A 25,749-nucleotide genomic window follows, 5' to 3' on the forward strand; every position below is an offset into this window, starting at 1 on the left:
ACTAGGAACGTTTGAAGTCTCTTGACCTGTATTCCCTGGAACGCAGGTGAAAAAGACGCATCATAATCTACACCTGGAAAAGCCTAGAGGGCCTGGTCCCAAATCTGCACACTATCATAACAAACTGGAGTGAAAGATTTGAGACAGTGTGTAGAGTAAACCCCGTAAAAGGCAGAGACGCTGTGGGCACAGTAAGAGAATATTGTCTGTATATACGGTCCTATATTTGAACATCTTTGCAGAAGATATCAGAAACATTGTTGGAACAAGCGTAGAAGTCCTTAAGAGGGAATCAGGCAATATCATCCACCAAGTGCCGGATGTGGGCCAGTGAGCCGCCAGCAGCAACAGCCTGGTTGACTAGAAAACCTTGGCCCAGGGCTGGGTTACGAGAACAGGAAAAGTCTTGAAATATATGAAAGGTATATTAAAGGTAAAGATAGCTTACATTATTACACCCAAGTCTTTCACATTTTCCTTCGGTTGTATTAGGTGTCATGTTGTTTTGTATTCAGTGCCTTGTTGGAGTTCCTCATTCTTATATGTGTATGGCAGAGGTAGCCAGGATTGTGTGACGTGAGGTGGGGAATGGAGAAGGAAGCCAGAGAGGAAGGGAAGAGAGAATAAATTCTTGAGAGGAAGGGAGGGGAAGAGGGAAAAAAAAGATGAGGGGGAGAGAAGGAATAAGGGAGAAGTAGAGGTAAAAGGATAAATGAGAGGAAGAGGAATGAGGGAGAGAAAAGTAATTTCAAGAGAAATAATGAGAGAGAAGACGAAGAATAAGATAAGAGAAATGAGGGAGAGGAAGAGAGGTATTGGTATTTAAATATGATGTAGTATCACCGTATTGTGAGGTATACCGGGATACTAGACCGGGGATACCTTCCGTGGTCATTATATTGAGGTGTACTGGGATACTGGACCGGAGATACCTTCCTTGATCACTGCATTATGATGTACCTGGATACTGGACCGGGGATACCTTGATCACTGTATCCAGGTGTACTGGGATACTGGGCCGGAGATATCTTTATTGCTGTATCCAGGTGTACCGGGATACTAGACTGGGCATACCTTCCTTGATCATTATATTGAGGTGTACTGGGATACTAGACCGGGCATACCTTCCTTGATCACTACAATATGGTGTACCTGGATACTGGACCGGGGATACCTTGGTCACTGTATCCAGGTGTACTGGGATACTTCTCCAGGGATACATAGCATGTAATAATGCTCTTGTAATTTTAATAACTATGTTGTCATAATTAGTGTAATTTTATTTAAAAAAAACGGTCAGGGATCATTTATCAAAATGTTATTAATTTTTTTATTTTCAGATATTCATCTTCCATCGTTGCCTTCCTCTCTCTCTTGTTACTGTAATGTAGAATTTTGAGTCTGTAATAGCCGCAGTAGACTTTATAAAGCTGTAAACTAACAAGTACACTGTAAGTGCAAGCTTCACATAGCCTTCACACATCCACTGGACATATATACATCGAGAAGTCAGTATATGTATATATATATTATATATATATATATATATATTATATATATATATATATATATATATATATATATATATATATATATATATATATATATATATATACATGTATATATAATTATATATATATATATATATATATATATATATATATATATATATATATGTATATATGTATTATGCATATATATATATATATATATATATATATATATAAATATATAAATATATATTATTTATATATATTATATATATATTATATATATATATATTTATTTATTATATATATATATGTATTATATATTATATATATATATATATATATATTATATATATATATATATATATATATATTTATATATATATATATATATATATATATTATATATATATTATATATATTATATATCAAGAGTGTATCAGTCTGTAGTGGAAGGAAGGCGGGGTAGGGGTCGGCCTAGGAAAGGTTGGAGGGAGGGGGTAAAGGAGGTTTTGTGTGCGAGGGGCTTGGACTTCCAGCAGGCATGTGTGAGCGTATTTGATAGGAGTGAATAGAGACAAATGGTTTTTAATACTTGACGTGCTGTTGGAGTGTGAGCAAAGTAACATTTATGAAGGGGTTCAGGGAAACCGGCAGGCCGGACTTGAGTCCTGGAGATGGGAAGTACAGTGCCTACACTCTGAAGGAGGGGTGTTAATGTTGCAGTTTAAAAACTGTAGTGTAAAGCACCCTTCTGGCAAGACAGTGATGGAGTGAATGATGGTGAAAGTTTTTCTTTTTCGGGCCACCCTGCCTTGGTGGGAATCGGCCAGTGTGATAATAATATATATAATAAATATATATATATATATATTTATATATATATATATATATATATATATATATATATATATATATATATATATATATATATATATATATATACGTAGATCGTTTATTTTAATCTATATTTTAGGGATTAAGGTATTCTTGATTGGTGGTGAAGAGGTTAAAGGCAACCTTCTTGACCCTCGTATTGTTTATAGACTTTAAATGCCTTTACCCAACCTTTCGGGTAGTAGTGATTATAGTGCTTCAAACCTTGCTGTGAGGGCACAAGAACCCTCTAAACTAGTCGCAGATGTAGCGCAGTAACGGAACCACAACTAGAGCTTGACCAAACCCCGCTCTGGGAAGGCTGTGTACACTGAAAGTTGACTTTTTAATCCCTATTTTAGGGATGACTTGTTCATGTTAATGTACAGGTGAATTACATTCTTAATGACTTGCGTTTAATCGATAGGCTTCAGACTGAAAATACTACTACTACTACCACTATCACTACTATCACTACTACTACTACTACTACTACTACTACTACTACTACTACCACTACTACTACTACTACTACTACTACTACAGTTCCCTCATTCTTGTCCAGTTTGCTTTCTGTAGATGTAGCATCAGCATCATCGAGTGTTGGAGGGAGGGTACACAACAACAGTGTGTGTTATAGGATATATAATATTGTTGCTGGAGTACAAAAACATATACTGGACAAAATTACAGAAAATATGAGCAGCGACTGTATCTGTTACCATGTAACTTTGGCCTAGTACAGTATATAGTAGGAAAAGCAGTAGAGCCTGCCAGTTGAGCCTATCCCTCCTCTCTCTCTTCCCTTCAGACCATCACCGGCAATATGTCCACCTTGACGCCCCCAATAGCGCTTGAGAACCCAGCCCACCAGTTCCGCGTCGACTACATTCAGGACGTGGCTTCGCAAAAGGACTTCGACTACCCGGAGGAATTCTACGAACACACCGAAATGTTGTGGAAGGACAAGGGAGTACAGGCGTGTTACGAGCGAGCTAACGAGTATCAGCTCATAGACTGTGCCAAGTAGTGAGTACTTAAGTTTTTACTTCCTCTGGTTTAATTTTTTATTTTATAACAGGTATTAAGTACTTTTAATAGTAATCCCAACTCATCACACAGAGGGAACGTAGGTTCGTATCCTTAGGAGAGTGTGTACATTACCTCGGTGACAGCCCCATGTATATTAGTTTTTATATTTTAAATGTTTTATGTTGTGACGACGTGAAGAAGAGTTAAGCATTAAAGGGAATATGGGGAACAAGAATAAGTAAAAGATGAATAAAATATTCATAAGTGTGAGAAATATATGGAATACGGTGCAAGGGGCGAGAAGGAAGGAAGAGTGTAGGGTACTTTTGAGGAACAATTTGGTGGAGAAATGTAAGGGATATAGCCCTTCAGTCTTGACTCACGAAATCGTAATGACACGATTGCAAATAAAACCTTACCAGAAAAATACATAGATGTCAAGCCAGTTTCAAAACTCCAGACCATCGCTTTAGCGACGGTCTGGAGTTTTGAGACTCTCTGATCGCGGGTTCTAACCCCGCCCGTGGTATGGTTTGCTTCAATCTTGTTCCCCAGGATGCTACCCACACCAGTCGACTAACACCCAGGTACCTAATTACTGCAAGATAAACAGGGACAGCAGGTGTAAGGAAAATGTCCAACCACCCATGCCGGGGATTGAACCACAAACACTGTGTGAGAGGCTTGGGCATTGCCAACTGAGCCACGGGAAGAGCAACATTAAACTGGATTTTGCTTATTTAAAGAAAATAATTTAATGGTCATCCGTACAACCTTGTGGGAAGTACATCAGTAATGCTGCAAGTGTCCACATGTAGGTGAATGATGCGTGTATAAGGGAAGATGAGATGTATGGTGAGGGAGTGTTGTGTATGGTGTACTAACAAAGGTGAGGGTGGGGGAGGTATGGTGTACTACACAGGTGAGGATGGGGGTGGTTAACGCTGTGTAACTGTGTATTATAGTTGCTGCTGCTGCTGACTCAGGTGGATATAATTACTCCGTCCCACGATTGATGGGCTTAACCTGGCTATTTTGAGCACTCCTGGTGTTCCCCTCAACCACCCACCCTCCCTCTCCCTCTATCACCACCACCCCACCCCTACCTCTCTCTACTACCGTCCCTACACCACCTCTACGTCATCCTTCCCTAACATCCTCTACCCCTCCCCAGCACTTATATCATCATCCCCCCCCATCACCTACATCAGTCACATCACCCCTTGCCCATCATCTGCCCCCACCATCCCTCTCCATCTCTCCAGAACTCATTCATACCCTCCCTTCATTAGCACCCCTCCTTATTAGCAGCAACTTTTCACGTCCGACCAATCCACCAGTCCAAAAGTTAAAACCCAAGTGTATGAGCTTCTGCTTTGTACAAGAAGAGTCTCTGTGGCCTAGGAGTGATAATGAGAGAGGCTTTCATTTTCAAGGATCATAACATTGTAATTATCACAAGTGCGAAGGAAATTATGGGCTGGGTAACTAGAATTTTCACATAAATGTCAAGCCAGTCATGATTCTCTTCGTCACTTGTTCTCTTTAGATTGGAATATTTGGTGCACTTTTACTGTCCCTTTTAAGGGAGGCAAAATTGCCGGTCTGAATAAAGGTCAGACAACCCCCTCTGTCTGCATCAACTCAAACACAACAGTATCACTGGATCCAGAGATCTCTCTACACACTGGAGAAGCAGATGGTAGCACTAGCATCGACTTTGCTCATCTCGGCACAACAATACCTGGTCATTATAAGATACAGGCTGAAGGAAGTTGGATATTTTTTTAATCGAGGGGGGAGGGGGGTGTTATGGGTCATTAGCGCCTGGGGAATGGGAAATAAAAAGTGCCCCTCATGAGTGAAGTTCTCCCATGATCAAGGGTTAGCACCGCCTCTGTTTTTCATGTCTAAGTGACCTGACGGAGGAAATTGAATCCTATCCATTACTGCGATATAAAACTCGTCAGAAACATATCTAAAGAAAACGAGAAGACTCCAAGATAACTTGACAATGCTGCTGTCTCCTAGTTATCTCCAAGATAACTATTGTAATGACGGTGTGTAAAGGTGGCTGGTATGGTCCTTGATTGCTGGGTTGATCGGCTGACGAGTTAGAAATAAGGCAGGCCAATATAAACACACGTAGACTAGACCGTGGTTTATTGCTGTGGGATACACCAGGCAGACAAAGGTGAGGGTAGACAGTGCCAAGGTGGTGTGCGTGTTGTTCTAAGATCAACTGACGTTAGTGAGGAAGAGACATGTGAACGCGGCCTCACTAACTCGGTATATGCCGCCTAGTGAGACCTGTGAGTAACAGGCCTACGCAGGGTTTTTTAAATTTCGGGTAGGAACCTCGTTACACCATGCTGCTGACTCCTGAAGTCGGCTCCCGATCAGCTGAATTGTGCTGTGTGCATTGAAGTACATGCTGGTAGCACCAGCAGCATGACTAGTCAACCACGAGGCCTAATCTGGGACCGAGCTGCAGGGACCATAATCCCGGTATTTACAACAGCTGTACCTATTTTGTCTCTTGATTCCGATGGTAATCACCATCGTGATTTCTTTATTTTCCATGTCGTAATGTGATACAAGTAACACTTTTAACATGCAGGAATGAGTGTTTTCAACTCTGAACGCTAAATTATCCGTTTTCAAGAACAAGAGGATTCGCAGACGGTGAAAAGCAAGAGTTCAGTAAGGACACTTACGAGAACTCGATAAGTATAAAGAGTCCAGGACTTTCAACGTCTTCCCCTGTTGTCTTCAAGAGGGAATTTCGAAGCTGTTCCTAATCACCTGGACAGTGGTACCTACTGTGTACCTTGCCTGGTTATCTGAAGACGATTTCCAAGGTTACTGACCTCGGCCCGGTCAGAGACCAGGCCTCCTGATTGATCAGGTCATCAACTAGGTTGTTGGTGCTAACCGCATGCAGGCCAACGTAGACACCACAGTTCGCCCGATCAGGGACGGATATGTGGAAGTTATCAGGTTCCGTCTTAAAGTATCCCCCGGGTGAGCAACAGGTGGGTATGTAAAGTAAAAGGACACAAGTGCAACTAATGAGACATTTATTGTGGCAACGTTTCGCTCTCCAGGAGCTTTATCAAGCCATTACAAACAATACGCGGACACAGAGGGTATATAAAGGCTCAGAGTGAGGTGCAATACTAGTGAGGTACCATTTCGATGTTCACTAGTGGTAGTGGTGGTAGTAGTAGTAGTAGTTGTAGTGACAAAAGTAACACAATATGGTAGAGCAATTAATTCGTACATGAGTAAAAGGATATAAAAGCTATTACTTGGGTAACATAAAAATAGGTTGGACAAATATAGAGTGGAAAGAGGCAGCTTGTTTCAGTGTTCACTCTCTGTAATGTGCTTTGTGTAGTATAACAGGAGAGACTATGTGATGGCAGGGTTTACTGTTTTCAGGAGGATTCTTGCCTCTTTCCACTCTATATCTCTCCTGAAAACAGTAAACCCTGCCATCACATAGTCTCTCCTGTTATACTACACAAAGCACATTACAGAGAGTGAACACTGAAACACGCTGCCTCTTTCCACTATATATTTGTCCAACCTATTTTTATGTTACCCAAGTAATAGCTTTTATATCCTTTTACTCATGTACGAATTAATTGCTCTACCATATTGTGTTACTTTTGTCACTACCACTACTACTACTACTACTGTTAGGTAAGACACATATGCAACAGTTAGGTATCTTTATTTCGAAACGTTTCGCCTACACAGTAGGCTTCTTCAGTCGAGTACAGAAAAGTTGATAGAAGCAGAAGATATGCAAGAAAGGTATAAAATACCGACAATATGAAAGTTAAGACACATGTGCAACATCTGGATATCTTTATTGTAGTAGACGTTTCGCCATCCAGTGGCTTTATCAATACAGATTCTAGGACATAATAGGAAGACAGTAGAACTATATACAAAAGATGAGGTAATCAGTCCCTCGGCCTTGGAGTTAGTGTTCACAGCATCGTGGTGGAGGAGAATCTGGAGCAAAGACAAGAAGACTGGCGGTTTATATAGGCGTCAGTGGATAGGGACGGGCAGCAGACGAGGGCAAAGTCACTGGTAGGCGGGATTCCCCAGTGGAAGTAGGTCCTTCCCAAAGAGATGGGTTAGTTGCAGCAGCCGTGAAGGTCTTGTAGATGTCCTCTGAACCAAGATTCCATGATGTTGCAGTGTCTGACAAGTTGTGCAAGAAAGGTATAAAATACCGACAATATGAAAGTTAAGACACATGTGCAACATCTGGATATCTTTATTGTAGTAGACGTTTCGCCATTCAGTGGCTTTATCAATACAGATTCTAGGACATAATAGGAAGACAGTAGAACTATATACAAAAGATGAGGTAATCAGTCCCTCGGCCTTGGAGTTAGTGTTCACAGCATCGTGGTGGAGGAGAATCTGGAGCAAAGACAAGAAGACTGGCGGTTTATATAGGCGTCAGTGGATAGGGACGGGCAGCAGACGAGGGCAAAGTCACTGGTAGGCGGGATTCCCCAGTGGAAGTAGGTCCTTCCCAAAGAGATGGGTTAGTTGCAGCAGCCGTGAAGGTCTTGTAGATGTCCTCTGAACCAAGATTCCATGATGTTGCAGTGTCTGACAAGTTGTGCAAGAAAGGTATAAAATACCGACAATATGAAAGTTAAGACACATGTGCAACATCTGGATATCTTTATTGTAGTAGACGTTTCGCCATCCAGTGGCTTTATCAATACAGATTCTAGGACATAATAGGAAGACAGTAGAACTATATACAAAAGATGAGGTAATCAGTCCCTCGGCCTTGGAGTTAGTGTTCACAGCATCGTGGTGGAGGAGAATCTGGAGCAAAGACAAGAAGACTGGCGGTTTATATAGGCGTCAGTGGATAGGGACGGGCAGCAGACGAGGGCAAAGTCACTGGTAGGTGGGATTCTCCAGTGGAAGTAGGTCCTTCCCAAAGAGATGGGTTAGTTGCAGCAGCCGTGAAGGTCTTGTAGATGTCCTCTGAACCAAGATTCCATGATGTTGCAGTGCCTGACAAGTTGTACAAGAAAGGTATAAAATACCGACAATATGAAAGTTAAGACACATGTGCAACATCTGGATATCTTTATTGTAGTAGACGTTTCGCCATCCAGTGGCTTTATCAATACAGATTCTAGGACATAATAGGAAGACAGTAGAACTATATACATCATGGAATCTTGGTTCAGAGGACATCTACAAGACCTTCACGGCTGCTGCAACTAACCCATCTCTTTGGGAAGGACCTACTTCCACTGGGGAATCCCGCCTACCAGTGACTTTGCCCTCGTCTGCTGCCCGTCCCTATCCACTGACGCCTATATAAACCGCCAGTCTTCTTGTCTTTGCTCCAGATTCTCCTCCACCACGATGCTGTGAACACTAACTCCAAGGCCGAGGGACTGATTACCTCATCTTTTGTATATTGTTCTACTGTCTTCCTATTATGTCCTAGAATCTGTATTGATAAAGCCACTGGATGGCGAAACGTCTACTACAATAAAGATATCCAGATGTTGCACATGTGTCTTAACTTTCAAGCAGAAGATACTTGAAGACGATGTAATCAGTCCATCACCTACTACTACTACTACCACTACCACTAGTGAACATCGAAATGGTACCTTACTAGTATTGCACCTCACTCTGAGCCTTTATATACCCTCTGTGTCCGCATGTTGTTTGTAATAACATAAGAACATAAGAAAGGAGGAACACTGCAGGAGGCCTGTTGGCCCATACTAGGCAGGTCCTTTACAATTCATCCCACTAACAAAACGTTTCCCCAACCCAATTTTCAATGCTACCCAAGAAATAAGCTCTGATATGCAAGTCCCACTCAAATCCAACCCCTCTCACTCGTATACTTATCCAACCTAAATTTGAAACTACCCAAAGTCCTAGCCTCAATAACCCAACTAGGTAGACTGTTCCAATCATCAACTACCCTATTTCCAAACCAATACTTTCCTATGTCCTTTCTAAATCTAAACTTATCTAATTTAAATCCATTACTGTGGGTTCTCTCTTGGAGAGATATCCTCAAGACCTTATTAATATCCCCTTTATTAATACCTATCTTCCACTTATACACTTCGATCAGGTCTCCCCTCATTCTTCGTCTAACAAGTGAGTGTAACTTAAGTCTTCAATCTTTCTTCATAAGGGAGAATAAGGCTGAATGTTTTCTAACGAATTTATGTCCATTCTGTAATATGGAGACCAGAATTGAGCTGCATAATCTAGGTGAGGCCTTACTAATGATGTATAAAGCTGCAGTATAACCTCTGGACTTCTGTTGCTTACACTTCTTGATATAAATCCCAATAATCTATTTGCCTTATTACGTACGCTTAGGCATTGCTGTCTTGGTTTAAGGTTGCTGCTTACCATAACCCCCAAGTCCTTTTCGCAATCTGTATGGCTAAGTTCTACATTATTTAACTTATAAGTGCTAGGGTTATGGACACTCCCGAGCTTCAGAACCTTGCATTTACCTATATTGAACTGCATCTGCCACTTTTCTGACCAAGAATAGAGTTTGTCTAAATCCTCCTGAAGTTCCCTAACATCTACGTTTGAATCAATTATCCTACCTATCTTTGTGTCATCGGCGAATTTGCTCATATCACTAGTAATTCCTTCATCAAGATCATTGATATATATTATAAACAACAACGGGCCCAAGACTGATCCCTGTGGAACGCCACTTGTTACTGATCCCCACTCGGATTTAACCCCATTTATGGACACACTCTGCTTCCTGAGCCATGATTCGATCCACGAAAGCACCCTTCCCCCAATGCCATGAGCTGCTACTTTCTTCAACAGTCTTTGGTGCGGAACTCTATCAAATGCCTTACTAAAATCTAAGTAAATAATATCAAATTCTTTATCGTGGTCAACAGCCTCAAAAGCTTTACTGTAAAGTAAAAGGACACAAGTGCAACTAATGTGACATTTATTGTGGCAACGTTTCGCTCTCCAGGAGCACAATAAATGTCACATTAGTTGCACTTGTGTCCTTTTACTTTACATATTGTCGGTAATTCTACCAACTTTATTACAAAAGCTTTACTGAAGAAAGTTAATAAATTAGTTAGACAAGACCGGCCTCTTGTGAATCCATGCTGAGTATCATTAATCAAGCTATGCTTATCGAGATGGCTTCTTATAATCTCAGCTATAATTGACTCTAGTAATTTGCCTACAATTGAGGTCAGGCTTATTGGGCGGTAATTTGACGGTAACGACTTGTCCCCTGTTTTAAAAATAGGAATTACATTAGCCATCTTCCACATATCAGACACTACACCTGTTTGAAGAGATAAATTAAAAATATTAGTTAATGGTTCACAGACTTCTATTTTGCATTCCTTAAGAACCCTTGAAAAAACCTCATCAGGACCCGGTGACTTATTTTGCTTCAGTCGGTCTATCTGCTTCACAACCATTTCACTAGTGACTGTGATGTTACATAATTTATCTTCTTCTGGCCCACTATAAAAATTAATTACCGGAATATTATTAGTGTCTTCCTGTGTAAAAACCGAAAGAAAATAATTATTTAAAATCGAGCACATTTCATTCTCTTTGTCAGTAAGATGCCCATAGTTATTTTTAAGGGGACCTATCTTGTCTCTGACTTTTGTTCTATATACCTGGAAAAAACTTTTTGGGTTAGTTTTAGAATCCCTAGCAACTTTAATTTCATAGTCCCTTTTAGCTTTTCTTATCCCCTTTTTAATGTCCCTCTTAATGTCAATATACTGATTCATAAGATGACCCTCGCCTCTTTTGATACGCCTATAAATTCCTTTCTTATGCCCTAGTAGATATTTTAGCCTATTATTCATCCATTTTGGGTCATTTCTATTTGATCTAATTTCTTTATATGGGATAAATGTTCTTTGAGCAGCATGTATAGTGTTCAGAAAACTGTCATATTGATAGCTCTCTTCGTTACCCCAGTCAACAGATGATAAGTGTTCTCTAAGCCCATCGTAATCTGCTAAGCGAAAATCTGGGACTGTTACTGAGTTATCCCTACTATCATACTTCCATTCAATGCTAAATGTAATTGATTTGTGGTTGCTAGCACCCAGTTCCTCTGAAACTTCTAAATTATTAACAAGGGATTCATTGTTTGCCAGAACTAAGTCAAGCAGGTTATTACCCCTTGTAGGTTCTGTCACAAACTGCTTCAAAAAACAATCCTGAACTACTTCTAAGAAGTCGTATGATTCTAAATTCCCAGTCAAGAAATTCCAATCAATATGACTAAAGTTAGTCTCCTAGAATTACTACATTATCGTGCCTTGTGGCCCTAACAATTTCCTCCCATAGTAGTCTCCCCTGGTCCCTATCTAAATTTGGGGGACGGTATATCACACCTAAAATTAATTTTTCATGCCCCTCTGAAAATTCTATCCAAACAGACTCTGTATGTGTTACTTCAGACTTAATACCCGTTTTTATGCAACAGTTCAAGCGATCTCGGACATACAATGCCACCCCCACCCCCCTTTCCGACACTTCTATCTACTTGGAACAATTTAAAACCCTGAATGTGACGTTCCGCAGGCATGTCCCGACTTTTTGAATTAAACCACGTCTCGGTAATGGCAAATACATCAATGTTACCTGCACTAGCAACTAGTCTCAACTCGTCCATCTTATTCCTAGCACTGCGACTATTTGTGTAATAAATATTTAAAGACCCTCCTCTCTCTTTACCCTTCCTGCTCCTTTCTGTTATTCCACTAAACCTATTACTGTCCTTGTCAATTAGTGCCACTGGCTTTCCAATATCCACCTCATTTTGCCTATTACTAGTTCTCCTAGTACTCATATTACTACCATGCGACTTCACAGTTTTCCCGCCAAAACCCATACCTCTAACTATTCCTAGTTTAAAGACCTAACAGCTCCCTCCACTGCGTTGGCCAGTGCTCCCACCCCACACCTAGATAAGTGAACCCCATCCCTGGCATACATGTCATTTCTGCCATAGAAGAGGTCCCAGTTGTCAATGAATGTTACTGCATTTTCCTTACAGTATTTGTCCAGCCAGCAATTGACACCAATTGCTCTGGACAACCATTCATTTCCAACTCCTCTCCTTGGCAAAATGCCACATATGACAGGTTTCCCACCCTTCCTCCTAATTATCTCTATTGCTGACCTATACCTGCTAATCAGGTCCTCACTCCTACGTCTGCCAACATCGTTGCCTCCTGCACTGAGACAGATAATAGGATTGCTCCCATTACCTCTCATGATGTCATCCAGACGGCTAACAATATCCTTCATCCCAGCCCCAGGAAAACACACTCTCTGCCTCCTACTCCTATCCTTCAAGCAGAAAGCCCTATCCATGTACCCAATCTGGCTATCCCCAACAACAACAATGTTTTTACCTTCCTTGGCGTCGTCCTTCGTGATGCTCCCAGTAGTCGACTCACATTCGTCAGGTAGTATTACACCACTTGTGGAATTCGTCAAGACGTTCTCGATGGTCTTCGTTGGGGTTTCTAGGGATGTCTCACTCACGTCTGCCAATGCTTCCTTGGTGCTCGTTGTGGCATTCCCAGTAGAACACTCACATTCGTCAGGTAGCACGGAGAATAGGTTGGAAGTTTCCACGGTAGTCTTCTGGTTTCTCGTTGTTACTGCCTCTCCAACCGTTTTCTTGATCCTCAGCTTGGTTCCATGTTGCCCGACCACTGACCAAGCTCCCCTCTTAACCTGGGGACTCACAACAGGAGGATTACTACGAATCCTCTTGTTCTCCTCCGTTAATCGCCGTATCTCCAGCTTAGCAACTCTGAGCTCTTCTCTCAGCTGCTGGTAAAGTTGCTCAAGAGATGGCATCCTGGTTCAGATTCACAGAGAGCACACAAACAGGTCTTCACAGAGCTAAGTATACGTCACCACTGAACTAAGTACACGTCACCACTCCAGCTAAGTACACGTCACCACTGAGCTAAGTACACGTCACCACTGAGCTAAGTACACGTCACCACTCTAATGGCTTGATAAAGCTCCTGGAGAGCGAAACGTTGCCACAATAAATGTCTCATTAGTTGCACTTGTGTCCTTTTACTTTACATATTGTCGGTAATTCTACCAACTTTATTACAACAGGTGGGTAGACAGTGTGTGCGTGGCCAAGGTAGGCCAGGAAAGAAGTTTGTGAAAGCGAGTGTTTAGGGAGAGGAGTGAAGGATTATGTAGGAGGGTGGATGAACCTGGAAGTAACAGGGAACAAGGATGAGAGGCCAGAGAAAGATGGAAGCATTGTGACGAAGTGGAGAACAATAAGTGAGAGAGAGAGAGATTGAGATTGTGGGGGGAAGGGGGGAGGGGGTGTATGTGTGGTGGCTCACGTAGCCTGCTGTTGGTTTGCCATAGTGCTACTGTCCCCCCCTCTCTCTCTCTCTACCCATCTCCCTCTCACTTTCTCCCCCTCTCTCTCCCCCTCTCTCTCCCCCTCTCTCTCCCTGCCTCTCCCTTCTTCTCCTTCCCTCTCTCTTCCCCTCCACTTCTTCCTGCCCCTGTCCCCTAGGAGGCGTGGTCTGAGACCGGGCCGAGGCAAGGGTGATCCCCTGGAACTTAATATCCCCTTCTTCACTCTGTCGACAGCAGCAGCAACTATATGCATAGATGTAGCTACCTTGGAGTATAGAGAGGAGGGGGAGAGTATGTGCTGGGGGGGGGAGGCGAGGGGGTGTAAGATGAATGGAGGCAGGTGTCTTGATGGGTGTCATTCATATTGGTGTAGCCTGCTGCCTTGCCCCATCTCTGTGCTTACATCCTGTCTGCTGCTCCTGGCCCACCTGTACGCCCTATTATCTTTGTATTAGTTGTCAGTGTTCTCCTTCACTCACACTAAAGTTAATTCCTCTTGCTTGCTAAAGTGCAAAGTTAATTTCTCACACTTGGTAAAACACTTGAGTTAACTTCCAAACTTGACAGTGCTTCTTGATGCTCTAACCTGTCTGCATACAAGTGAGTTTTTTTTTCCGCAGCTGGCGAAACGTCTCGCCAGTAAATGTCTTAACACCACACTTCTCACTACATACTTGTACTGTGTTAATCACCATTTGTAAACTTATTAACGTGCCCTGCCTTGCATAGTGTACTCTGAGAGCTACCAGTGAAACTTTAGCTTTAGTTGCTCCTAGCAGAAGCTACCAGTGAAGCTTTAGCTTCTGCTCCTAGCAGGAGCTACCAGTGAAGCTTTAGCTTTGCTGCTCCTAGCGGGAACTACCAGTGAAGCTTTAGCTTTGCTGCTCCTAGCGGGAGCTGCCAGTGAAGCTTTAGCTTTGCTGCTCCTTGCGGGAGCTACCAGTGAAGCTTTAGCTTTGCTGCTCCTAGCGAGAGCTACCAGTGAAGCTTTAGCTTTGCTGCTCCTAGCGGGAGCTACCAGTGAAGCTTTAGCTTCTGCTCCTAGCGGGAGCTACCAGTGAAGCTTTAGCTTCTGCTCCTAGCGGGAGCTACCAGTGAAGCTTTAGCTTTGCTGCTCCTAGCGGGAGCTACCAGTGAAGCTTTAGCTTCTGCTCCTAGCGGGAGCTACCAGTGAAGCTTTAGCTTCTGCTCCTAGCGGGAGCTACCAGTGAAGCTTTAGCTTCTGCTCCTAGCTGGAGCTACCAGTGAAGCTTTAGCTTGACTACACATCATCTTTCTCCCCTTCCCCTCCCGTCCTCGCTTCTATCCTCACGCGTTCACTAGTTTCTACTGGTCTTCCTTCCGCCTCACTCACGTATTCACTCCTTTCTATCTCCCTCCCTCCATCCTCTGATCTCCTTCCTCTTCTCAACTCCTTTCCTTCCCTTCTTTTCACCCCACTCCCCCTTTTTTTTTCTTCACTGCTTTCCCTCTCTCCCTTCCCTGTAGGTTACCTGCAGAGTTTCTGGGTCACCGTCACTGTGGTTCTGTCCCAGACCAGGCCTCCCGGTTTCTGGACTGATTGACTAGGCTGTTGGTGCCGGCAGCACGCCATATTCACCACAGCTCAGCTGATAGGAACTGACTTGTGGACCTTATCAAGTTCCCACTTGAAGACAGCTAGGGTCTTGTTGGTAATTCCCCTAATGTGTGAAGGGTGTTGAAGAGTTTTGACTTTCTTGCACTTGTTTATTGTACTCATCGTGCCCTGCAGAGGAGCACTGAAGTAGACCTACTGGACCATACTTGGTAGGCCCTTTTAAAGCTCAAATCTTCTGTTGTATTTGTCTAGCCTATTTCTGAAGGTGCTAGTTTCAGTCACTCTTGGCAGACTTTTTCCACTCATCTCAAACTCTTATTTCCAGACTAGTACTGTCCTGTATCATTTGCAAATTTGACAATCCATTTTAATGTTTTATTTTTTTGGATATTGCTTGGTTAGTTGTCCTTAACACTTTTTGGTCATTGTACCCAAAAATCTAGACGTACGTGGCATCCTGAACACCATCAACACTCGGGAACCTACTATTAAATTTACACTAGAGGAGGAGAAGGACAACCAATTACCTTTTCTCGACGTTCTCCTACGCACAGGGGAAAACAAACTTTCTTTTAAAGTCTACCGGAAACCTACCTACAAGAACGATCTTCTACATTTCTTCTCTCATCATGACACAAGAACTAAAAGAGGGGTAGTTATTGGCTTCTTTCTGAGAGCCTACAGAATTTCTAGTCCGCCGTTCCTCGAAGAATGCACATACATCACCAACTCTTTTAGTTCACTACACTTTCCCCTACACTTCATACGTGACTGCAGGAAACGTGCGCCACGTATCCTCAGCAAGACCAAACCAGTCAAGTTGAAGAAAAACCTCCAAGTTAAGACACTTGTGCAACATCTGGTTATGGTTTAGAAAGACACGTAAGCAAACACTATAACATATTTATTAGAAAACGTCCTCAAGGTCCTAGGACCGAAACGTTTTCTAATATGTTATAGTGTTTGCTTACGTGTCTTTCTAAACCAACTTGTCGGTATTTATTACCAAGGTTTATACCAACATCTGGTTATCTTTATTGTAGACGTTTCGCCATCCAGTGGCTTTATCAATGCAGATTCTTTGGACATAATAATAAAACTGAAGAGCTATATACAAAAGATGAGGTAATCAGTCACTCAGCCTTGGAGGTGGTGTTTAGAGCACCGTGGTCGTAGAGATTCTGAAGCAGAGGCAAGGAGACTGGCGCTTATATAGGCGTCAGTGAGTAGGGACGTGTAGCAGACGAGGGCATAGTCACTGGTAGGTGGGGATTCCCCAGTGGAAGTAGGTCCTTCCCAAAATGATGGGTTAGTTGTAGTAGCCGTGAAGAAGGTCTTGTAGATGTCCTCTGAACCAAGATTCCATGATGTTGCAGTGCCTGACAAGTTGTGCAAGACAGGTATACAATACCGACAAGATGAAAGTTAAGACACTTGTGCAACATCTGGTTATCTTTATTGTAGACGTTTCGCCATCCAGTGGCTTTATCAATACAGATTCTTTGGACATATTAAGAAAACTGAAGAACTGAAGATTGAGACATTTGTGCAACATTTGGGAATCTTTATTCAGGAAACGTTTCGCCACACAGTGGCTTCATCAGTCCAATACAAAGTAGAAAGACGTAAGGAGAGGAGTAGTTTGAGGTAATCAGTCCCTCAGCCTGGAGTCGATGTGTTCAGTCCATCAATCTTGTAGAATGTACAGCATAGGGCCGTAGATGTGGCTTATATACTGTAGTGAGGTGAGGTGAAGCAGGAGGAGGTGGGGTCATAGTGGTACCATCCACTAGTCGAAGTAGGTCTTCGTCCAAAGGTTGGACAAGTGTTGAAGAATTCTTTGTAACAAGATCCCATGATGCTGCAGTGTCTGACAGTTGTGATGAATGGTTTGAAAAGCCGACAAGTTGAAGATTGAGACACTTATGCAACATACCTGGAGGTTATTCCGGGGATCAACGCCCCCGCGGCCCGGTCCATGACCAGGCCCCCCGATGGATCAGGGCCTGATCAACTAGGCTGTTACTGCTGGCCGCACGCAGTCCAACGTACGAGCCACAGCCCGTCTGATCCGGCACTGACTTTAGGTATCTGTCCAGCTCTCTCTTGAAGGCAGCCAGGGGCTTATTGGCAATTCCCCTAATGCTTGATGGGAGGCTGTTGAACAGTTTTGGGCCCCGGACACTTATGGTGTTTTCCCTTAGTGTACCAATGGCGCCCCTACTTTTTATTGGGGGCATTTTGCATCGCCTGCCCAGTCTTTTACTTTCGTAGGGAGTGATTTCTGTGTGCAGATTTGGGAATCTTTATTCAGGAAACGTTTCACCACACAGTGGCTTCATCAGTCCAATACAAAGTAGAAAGGCGTAAGGAGAAGAGTAGTTTGAGGTAATCAGTCCCTCAGCCTGGAGTCGATGTGTTCAGTCCATCATGGGATCTTGTTACAAAGAATTCTTCACCCCTCCTTCAGAGTGCAGACACTGTGATTCCCATCGCCAGGACTCGCGCGTGTGTGTGTGTGTGTGTGTGTGTGTGTGTGTGTGTGTGTGTGTACTCACCTAATTGTGGTTGCAGGGGTCGAGACTCAGCTCCTGGCCCCGCCTCTTCACTGATCGCTACTGGGTCCTCTCTCTCTCTCTCTGCTTCCTGAGCTTTGTCATACCTCTTCTTAAAACTATGTATGGTTCCTGCCTCCACTACTTCACTTGCTAGGCTATTCCACTTCCTGACGACTCTATGACTGAAGAAATACTTCCTAACGTCCCTGTGACTCGTCTGAGTCTTCAGCTTCCAGTTGTGACCCCTTGTCCCTGTGTCCCCTCTCTGGAACATCCTATCTCTGTCCACCTTGTCTATTCCCCGCAGTATCTTTTATGTCGTTATCATGTCTCCCCTGACCCTTCTGTCCTCCAGTGTCGTCAGTCCGATTTCCCTTAACCTTTCCTCGTACGACATTCCCTTGAGCTCTTGGACTAGCCTTGTTGCAAACCTTTGTACTTTCTCTAACTTCTTGACGTGCTTGACCAGGTGTGGGTTCCAGACTGGTGCTGCATACTCCAGTATGGGCCTAACATACACAGTGTACAGTGTCTTGAACGATTCCTTATTAAGGTATCGGAACGCTATTCTCAGGTTTGCCAGGCGCCCGTATGCTGCAGCGGTTATTTGGTTGTGTGCCTCCGGTGATGTGCTCGGTGTTATGGTCACCCCAAGGTCTTTCTCCCTGAGTGAGGTCTGTAGTCTTTGTCCACCTAGCCTATACTCTGTCTGCAGTCTTCTTTGCCCCTCCCCAATCTTCATGACTTTGCATTTGGCTGGATTGAATTCGAGAAGCCAGTTACTGGACCACATGTCCAGCCTGTCCAGGTCTCTTTGCAGTCCTGCCTCATCCTCGTCCGATTTAATTCTTCTCATCAACTTCACGTCATCTGCGAACAGGGACACTTCAGAGTCTATTCCTTCCATCATGTCGTTCACATACATCAAAAATAGCACTGGTCCTAGAACTGACCCCTGTGGGACACCGCTCGTAACAGGTGCCCACTGTGATACCTCTTCACGTACCATGACTCGTTGCTGCCTCCCTGTCAGGTATTCCCTTATCCATTGCAGTGCCCTCCCTTTTACATGCACCTGATCCTCCAGCTTCTGCACTAATCTCTTGTGGGAAACTGTGTCAAAGGCCTTCCTGCAGTCTAGGAAAACGCAATCTACCCACCCCTCTCTCTCGTGTCTTACTTCTGTTTCCTTGTCATAAAACTCCAGGAGGTTTGTGATACAAGATTTGCCTTCCATGAACCCATGCTGGTTTTCATTTATAATCTTGTTCCTTTCCAGGTGTTCGACCACTCTCCTCCTGATAATCTTCTCCATGACTTTGCACACAATACATGTCAGAGACACAGGTCTGTAGTTTAGTGCCTGGTTTCTGTTTCCTTTCTTAAATATGGGGACTACATTAGCTGTCTTCCATTTCTCAGGTAGTTGCCCAGTTTCAAGGGATGTGTTGAAGATTGTGGTTAGAGGCACACACAGCATCTCTGCTCCTTCTCTAAGGACCCATGGGGAGATGTCCGGTCCCATCGCCTTTGAGGTGTCAAGGTCACTTAAGAGCTTCTTCACCTCCTCCTCAGTTGTTCGTATGTCATCCAACACTTGTTGGTATATTCCCTCTTGATGTTCCCTTCTGTTCTGTCTTCCCACAGCCCTTCCTGTCTCTACTGTAAAAACTTCCTTAAATCTCCTGTTCAGCTCCTCACATACCTCCTGATCATTTCTTGTGAGTTCTCCACCTTCTGTCCTTAATCTGATCACCTGGTCTTTGACTGTTGTCTTCCTCCTGATGTGGCTATACAACAGTTTCGGGTCAGTCTTGATTCTCGATGCTATGTCATTTTCATACTGTCGCTGGGCCTCTCTCCTTACCTGTGCGTACTCATTCCTGGTTCTGCGACTGATCTCCCTATTTTCGTGTGTTCTCTGCCTTCTGTACTTTTTCCATTCTCTATTGCACTTTGTTTTTGCCTCCTTACACCGTCGGGTAAACCAGGGGCTCGTTCTGGTCTTCCCGTTGTTACTGTTGCCCTTGGGAATAAACCTTTCCACTTCCTCCTTGCATTTTGTTGTTACATATTCTATCATTTCATTTACTGGCTTTCCTGCCAGTTCTCTGTCCCACTGGACCTCCTGCAGGAAGTTCTTCAACCCTATGTAGTCCTCTCTTTTATAGTCAGCCTTTTCCCATTCAACTCCTGTTATTCTCTCCACTTGCAGCTCTACTATGTATTCAAAGCACAGAACCACGTGGTCGCTAGCTCCTAGGGGACTCTCATACTTGATGTCCTCAATGTCTGAGCTGCCCAGGGTGAACACAAGGTCCAATCTTGCTGGTTCATCCTCCCCTCTCACTCTGGTAGTGTCCTTAACATGTTGGTGCATGAGGTTTTCCAGCACCACGTCCAACATCCTGGCTGTCCATGTTTTGGGACCCCCATGTGGCTCCAGGTTTGTGTGTGTGTGTGTGTGTGTATTTTATATATATATATATATATATATATATATATATATATATATTTATATATATATTTATATATATATTTATATATATATATATATATATATATATATATATATATATATATATATATATATATATATATATATATATATATATATATATTTATATATATATATATATATATATATATATATATATATATATATATATATATATATATATATATATATATATATATATATATATATATATATTATATATATATATATATATATATATATTTATATATATATATTTATATATATATATATATATATATATATATATATATATATATATATATATATATATATATATATATATATATTTATATTATATATATTATATATATGTGAAGGTGTCTTCACAAAATACAACTTCAACAACAAGAACATCAACTGGGACCAGGTAAACCATGTCCTAAACGAAACATGTTGGGAAGATGTCTTAAATGACATGGATCCAAACCAGTGCCTTGAAAGGATCAACTTCCTGGCAGCCGAAGCATGTTCTAGGCATATTCCCCTAAGAAAGAAGAAGAGCAGGAGTAAACTGGAGAGAGAGAGACGCTCCCTCTGTAGAAGACGACAAAGAGTCACTGAGCTCCTCAGGAGTGCTAGAATATCTGATACAGGAAAGGAGGCGCTGACCAGGGAAGTGGAAACTATCGAACTTAAGTTAAATGACTCTTACAGGAACCAGGAGAGGCAGGAGGAGCTTAAAGCTATTAGTGAAATTGAAAGAAATTCAAAATATTTCTTTTCATATGCCAAAAACAAGGCAAGTACCACATCTAGTATCATGATTTCTTCATGAATGAGCCTCAAAACTCCATAAATGTATGCCAGATTTCCGACATTACCCTAACTCCGATAGATTTCGAAAAAGCCATTGACAACATGCCTATGCACTCAGCCCCGGGCCCAGACTCGTGGAACTCTGTTTTCATTAAGAACTGCAAGAAACCCCTCTCGCGTGCCCTAAGTACACTATGGAGGAGGAGCTTGGACATGGGTGAAATTCCAGTCACTTAAAACAACGGATATAGCCCCACTCCATAAAGGTGGCAGCAAAGCATTAGCTAAGAACTATAGACCAATAGCTCTGACGTCCCACATCATAAAAATCTTTGAAAGAGTGCTAAGAAGCAGGATTGCAAATCACCTGGATTCCCAAAATCTGCACAATCCAGGACAACATGGGTTCAGGGCAGGTCGCTCCTGCCTCTCACAACTACTTGATCACTATGACATGGCCTTGGATGCACTGGAAGAAAATCAGAATGCAGATGTAATATACACAGACTTTGCAAAAGCATTTGACAAATGCGATCATGGCGTAATAGCTCATAAAATACGTGCTAAAGGAATAACTGGGAAAGTGGGGAGATGGATCTTCAACTTCCTAACAAATCGAACACAAAGAGTAGTGGTCAACAGAGTTAAATCGGAGGCTGCCATAGTGAAGAGCTCTGTTCCACAAGGCACAGTACTCGCCCCCATCTTATTCCTTATCCTCATATCAGACATAGACAGAGATATACACCACAGCACCCTATCATCCTTTGCGGATGATACTAGGATCTGCATGAGGCTGTCATCTGCTGAGGACGCGGTTAACCTCCAAGAAGATATAAACAAAGTTTTCCAGTGGGCAACGGTAAACAATATGATGTTCAATGAGGACAAATTCCAACTACTCCGTTATGGAAAACTGGAGGAGATAATAACTAGAACAGAGTATACTACTGACTCCGGCCATACAATAGAGCGGAAAAATAATGTAAGGGACCTGGGAGTAGTAATGTCTGAGGATCTCACTTTCAAGGATCACAACAGTGCCACCATCGCACGTGCAAAGAAAATGATAGGATGGATAATGAGAACTTTCAAAACGAGAAATGCCAAGCCAGTGATGATCCTTTTCAAATCACTTGTTCTCTCTAGGCTGGAATACTGCTGTACATTAACATCTCCATTCTAAGCAGGTGAAATCGCAGATCTAGAGTGTGTACAGAGATCCTTTACTGCACGTATAAGTTCTGTCAAGCACCTTAACTACTGGGAACGCTTGGAAGCACTTGACTTGTACTCGTTGGAACGCAGGAGGGAGAGATATATCATAATCTACACTTGGAAAATCTTGGAAGGAATGGTCCCAAATCTGCACACAGAAATCACTCCCTACGAAAGTAAAAGACTGGGCATGCGATGCAAAATGCCCCCAATAAAAAGTAGGGGCGCCATTGGTACACTAAGGGAAAGCACCATAAGTGTCCGGGGCCCAAAACTGTTCAACAGCCTCCCATCAAGCATTAGGGGAATTGCCAATAAGTCCCTGGCTGCCTTCAAGAGAGAGCTGGACAGATACCTAAAGTCAGTGCCGGATCAGCCGGGCTGTGGCTCGTACGTTGGACTGCCTGCGGCCACCAGTAACAGCCTAGTTGATCAGGCCCTGATCCATCGGGAGGCCTGGTCATGGACCGGGCCGCGGGGGCGTTGATCCCCGGAATAACCTCCAGGTATGTCCCTCTCCTGCACCTCCTTGGAAACCCATTCTTCCCACACACTCCTCTCCTCACACAAGCCTCTCCTCAGTACTGTCTCCCTTTTCCAGTCCTAACTTCTTATCCTCTTCCTCCCTGCTTTGTAAGAAACAATAGGCCAACTGTTGCCCTTCTGTCCCTCCTGCTACCTCTAAAAGCCTGCCATGCCCTGCCCTGCTACTGGTGTGAAGGAGTCTGAACAACGTCTGCTGCCCATCCTGCCCGCCTGTATACACTGCCCGTTTCCGGTGTAGACCTTGTTTGGAAATCTTGGTATTGTTGTTGGTAGTGATGAACGTGTTGGTAGTAGTGATGAACGTATTGGTAGTAATGGACGTGTTGGCAGTAATGATGAACGTGTTGGTAGTAATAAACGTTGGTGGTAGTGATGAACGTGTTGGTGGTAGTGATGAACGTGTTGGTGGTAGTGATGAACGTGTTGGTGGTGGTGATGAACGTGTTGGTAGTAGTTATGAACGTGTTGGTAGTAGTGATGAAAATGTTGGTAGTAGTGATGAACGTGTTGGTAGTAGTGATGAACGTGTTGGTAGTAGTGATGAACGTGTTGGTAGTAATAAACGTTGGTGGTAGTGATGAACGTGTTGGTGGTAGTGATGAACGTGTTGGTAGTAGTGATGAACGTGTTGGTAGTAGTGATGAACGTGTTGGTAGTAGTGATGAACGTGTTGGTAGTAATAAACGTTGGTGGTAGTGATGAACGTGTTGGTGGTAGTGATGAACGTGTTGGTAGTAGTTATGAACGTGTTGGTAGTAGTGATGAACGTGTTGGTAGTAATAAATTTTGGTGATAGTGATGAACGTGTTGGTAGTGATGAACGTGTTGGCAGTAATGATGAACGTGTTGGTAGTAATAAACGGTAGTAGTGATGAACGTGTTGGTGGTAGTGATGAACATGTTGGTAGTAGTTATGAACGTGTTAGTCGTAGTGATGAACGTGTTGGTACTAGTGATGAACGTATTGGTAGTAGTGATGAACGTGTTGGCAGTAATGATGAACGTGTTGGCAGTAATGATGAACGTGTTGTTGGTAGTGATACACGTTGGTGGTAGTGATAAACGTGTTCGTGGTAGTGATGAACGTGTGCCCTTTGTCCTTCCATTTACCTTCTCCATCTTGTTCCCTACCATTTTCCCTTCTCATCACCTTCACATCCCTCCTCTCTCCTTCTCTTCATATTCTTTTCCTCTTTCTGCCTTCCCTTCCTTTTGTATCTCTCCTCCTCCCTTCCCTACTCTTCCTCTCCTTTTAACACCAGTCATCTCCCATCAAGGTATGGTGACCAGAAGAAAGAAGAAACACTTTCATCATCACTCTATCCCTGCTGTTTTGCCAGAGATGTGCTGATATTACAGCTCAGAGTTAGGGTTAAGATAGAGGATTGCAGAGGAATGAGGAGGATTTAAGAAGAGTTGAGGATGTTGAGACAAAACATTTATATTGAAGCGGAGAGGAAGAAACAACCGATTGGTCTACTCTTCCCACCTTTATTCCGGTGCTGTATGGACCTGAGTTACATGTCAGCAGGACTCCTTGATTCTCAGAATCAGATTCACTACATTATACAATGTTTATATGTCTTACCGTAGTATATAATTATGTTATCTTACCGTAGTCTGTTATGTAAGTGAATGGTGGACATGTTGTTTCTGTGGTCAATTCTGGCAAAAGTAAATGTTTTTAAAGCGAGTCCCATTAAAATGTATGAACAGGTGTTAGCCAGTAGGTTTTTATATACCAAACACCTGTGTCTATTTTTGAGAACTACAACACCTGTGCCTTGTTGCCATAAAATATTAATACATTGGATATTGTACTGACATGTTTCACTTCTCTCGCACACATACTTTATCTCTGCAATAAAATCTAGATTTAGCGGATCCAGTTTAATAGATTTCATGTTTAAGAAGCAAAATAGAAGACTTACTAATGAAATAGAGATGATTTTGGTTAGTTTCAGGACCGGAAGTAGCTTGAGATCGGGCTTAGAGTAGGGAAATATTTTATTTTTGATGATTTTCCTAAGGTCTGATTCATTTTCTGTAATGTTGTAAACCATAACCAATTAAGGAAGAAAGGAAATGTTGCTGTAGTGCCAGAAATGTGTTTGTATATTGGAATTGTTTGACTTCAGTGCAAAATTAGCCAAATTATCCGACTTCTCTGCACTTTATATGACATTTGTGTTAAAAGGGCGGTTTCTTCTACTCGATCGATAAAACAGAAGACATACTAGTGAAATAGGTAAAAATTTGATTGAATTGATCAATGGAATTGGTTTAAAATAGTCCCCAAAGTGGGCAAAACCGCAATTCGTTATTTGCACCCAGACTGCTAACTTTGCACTTGCTTAATTCAGTAAGTTTTCCATCAGATTTCTATTTTTTTTTTAGGTGTCATTTCCTCCACCGTCGAAGCTTCCGATAATGATGGAGGTAAATTCAGAAATTGTCTGTTACTGTTATGATTTTGAGAAATAGTCATAATCCACCGTTAACGAACACTCCCGATCCTTTGTCACATTTTTGACTGTAAAATACCTACCTCCATCACCCCCCCCCATCCCCTCCACCCCCCACTCCACCCCCCACACCCCCACATCCCCCCACATCCCCCCCACACCCCACACGCACCCCCCACACACACCCCCCACACACACCCCACACGCGCACACACCCCCCACACACACG

The 25,749-nt window shown here is 42.7% G+C and overlaps 1 protein-coding gene across 2 annotated transcripts in view; it reads left to right on the top strand.

Moving 5' to 3' along the window:
* Galphas (G protein alpha s subunit) overlaps positions 1 to 25,749 on the top strand; it is a gene marked incomplete at its 5' end in the record, with an annotated part of 133,673 nt that overhangs the window by 52,489 nt on the left and 55,435 nt on the right. For both annotated transcript variants that reach the window (XM_070096490.1, XM_070096491.1), the window contains 1 exon segment: positions 3,178 to 3,395. In XM_070096490.1, coding sequence (XP_069952591.1) covers positions 3,178 to 3,395 — 218 coding nt within the window.

This window comes from Cherax quadricarinatus, chromosome 53 (genome assembly GCF_038502225.1).
Source record: "Cherax quadricarinatus isolate ZL_2023a chromosome 53, ASM3850222v1, whole genome shotgun sequence".
NCBI lineage: Eukaryota > Metazoa > Arthropoda > Malacostraca > Decapoda > Parastacidae > Cherax > Cherax quadricarinatus.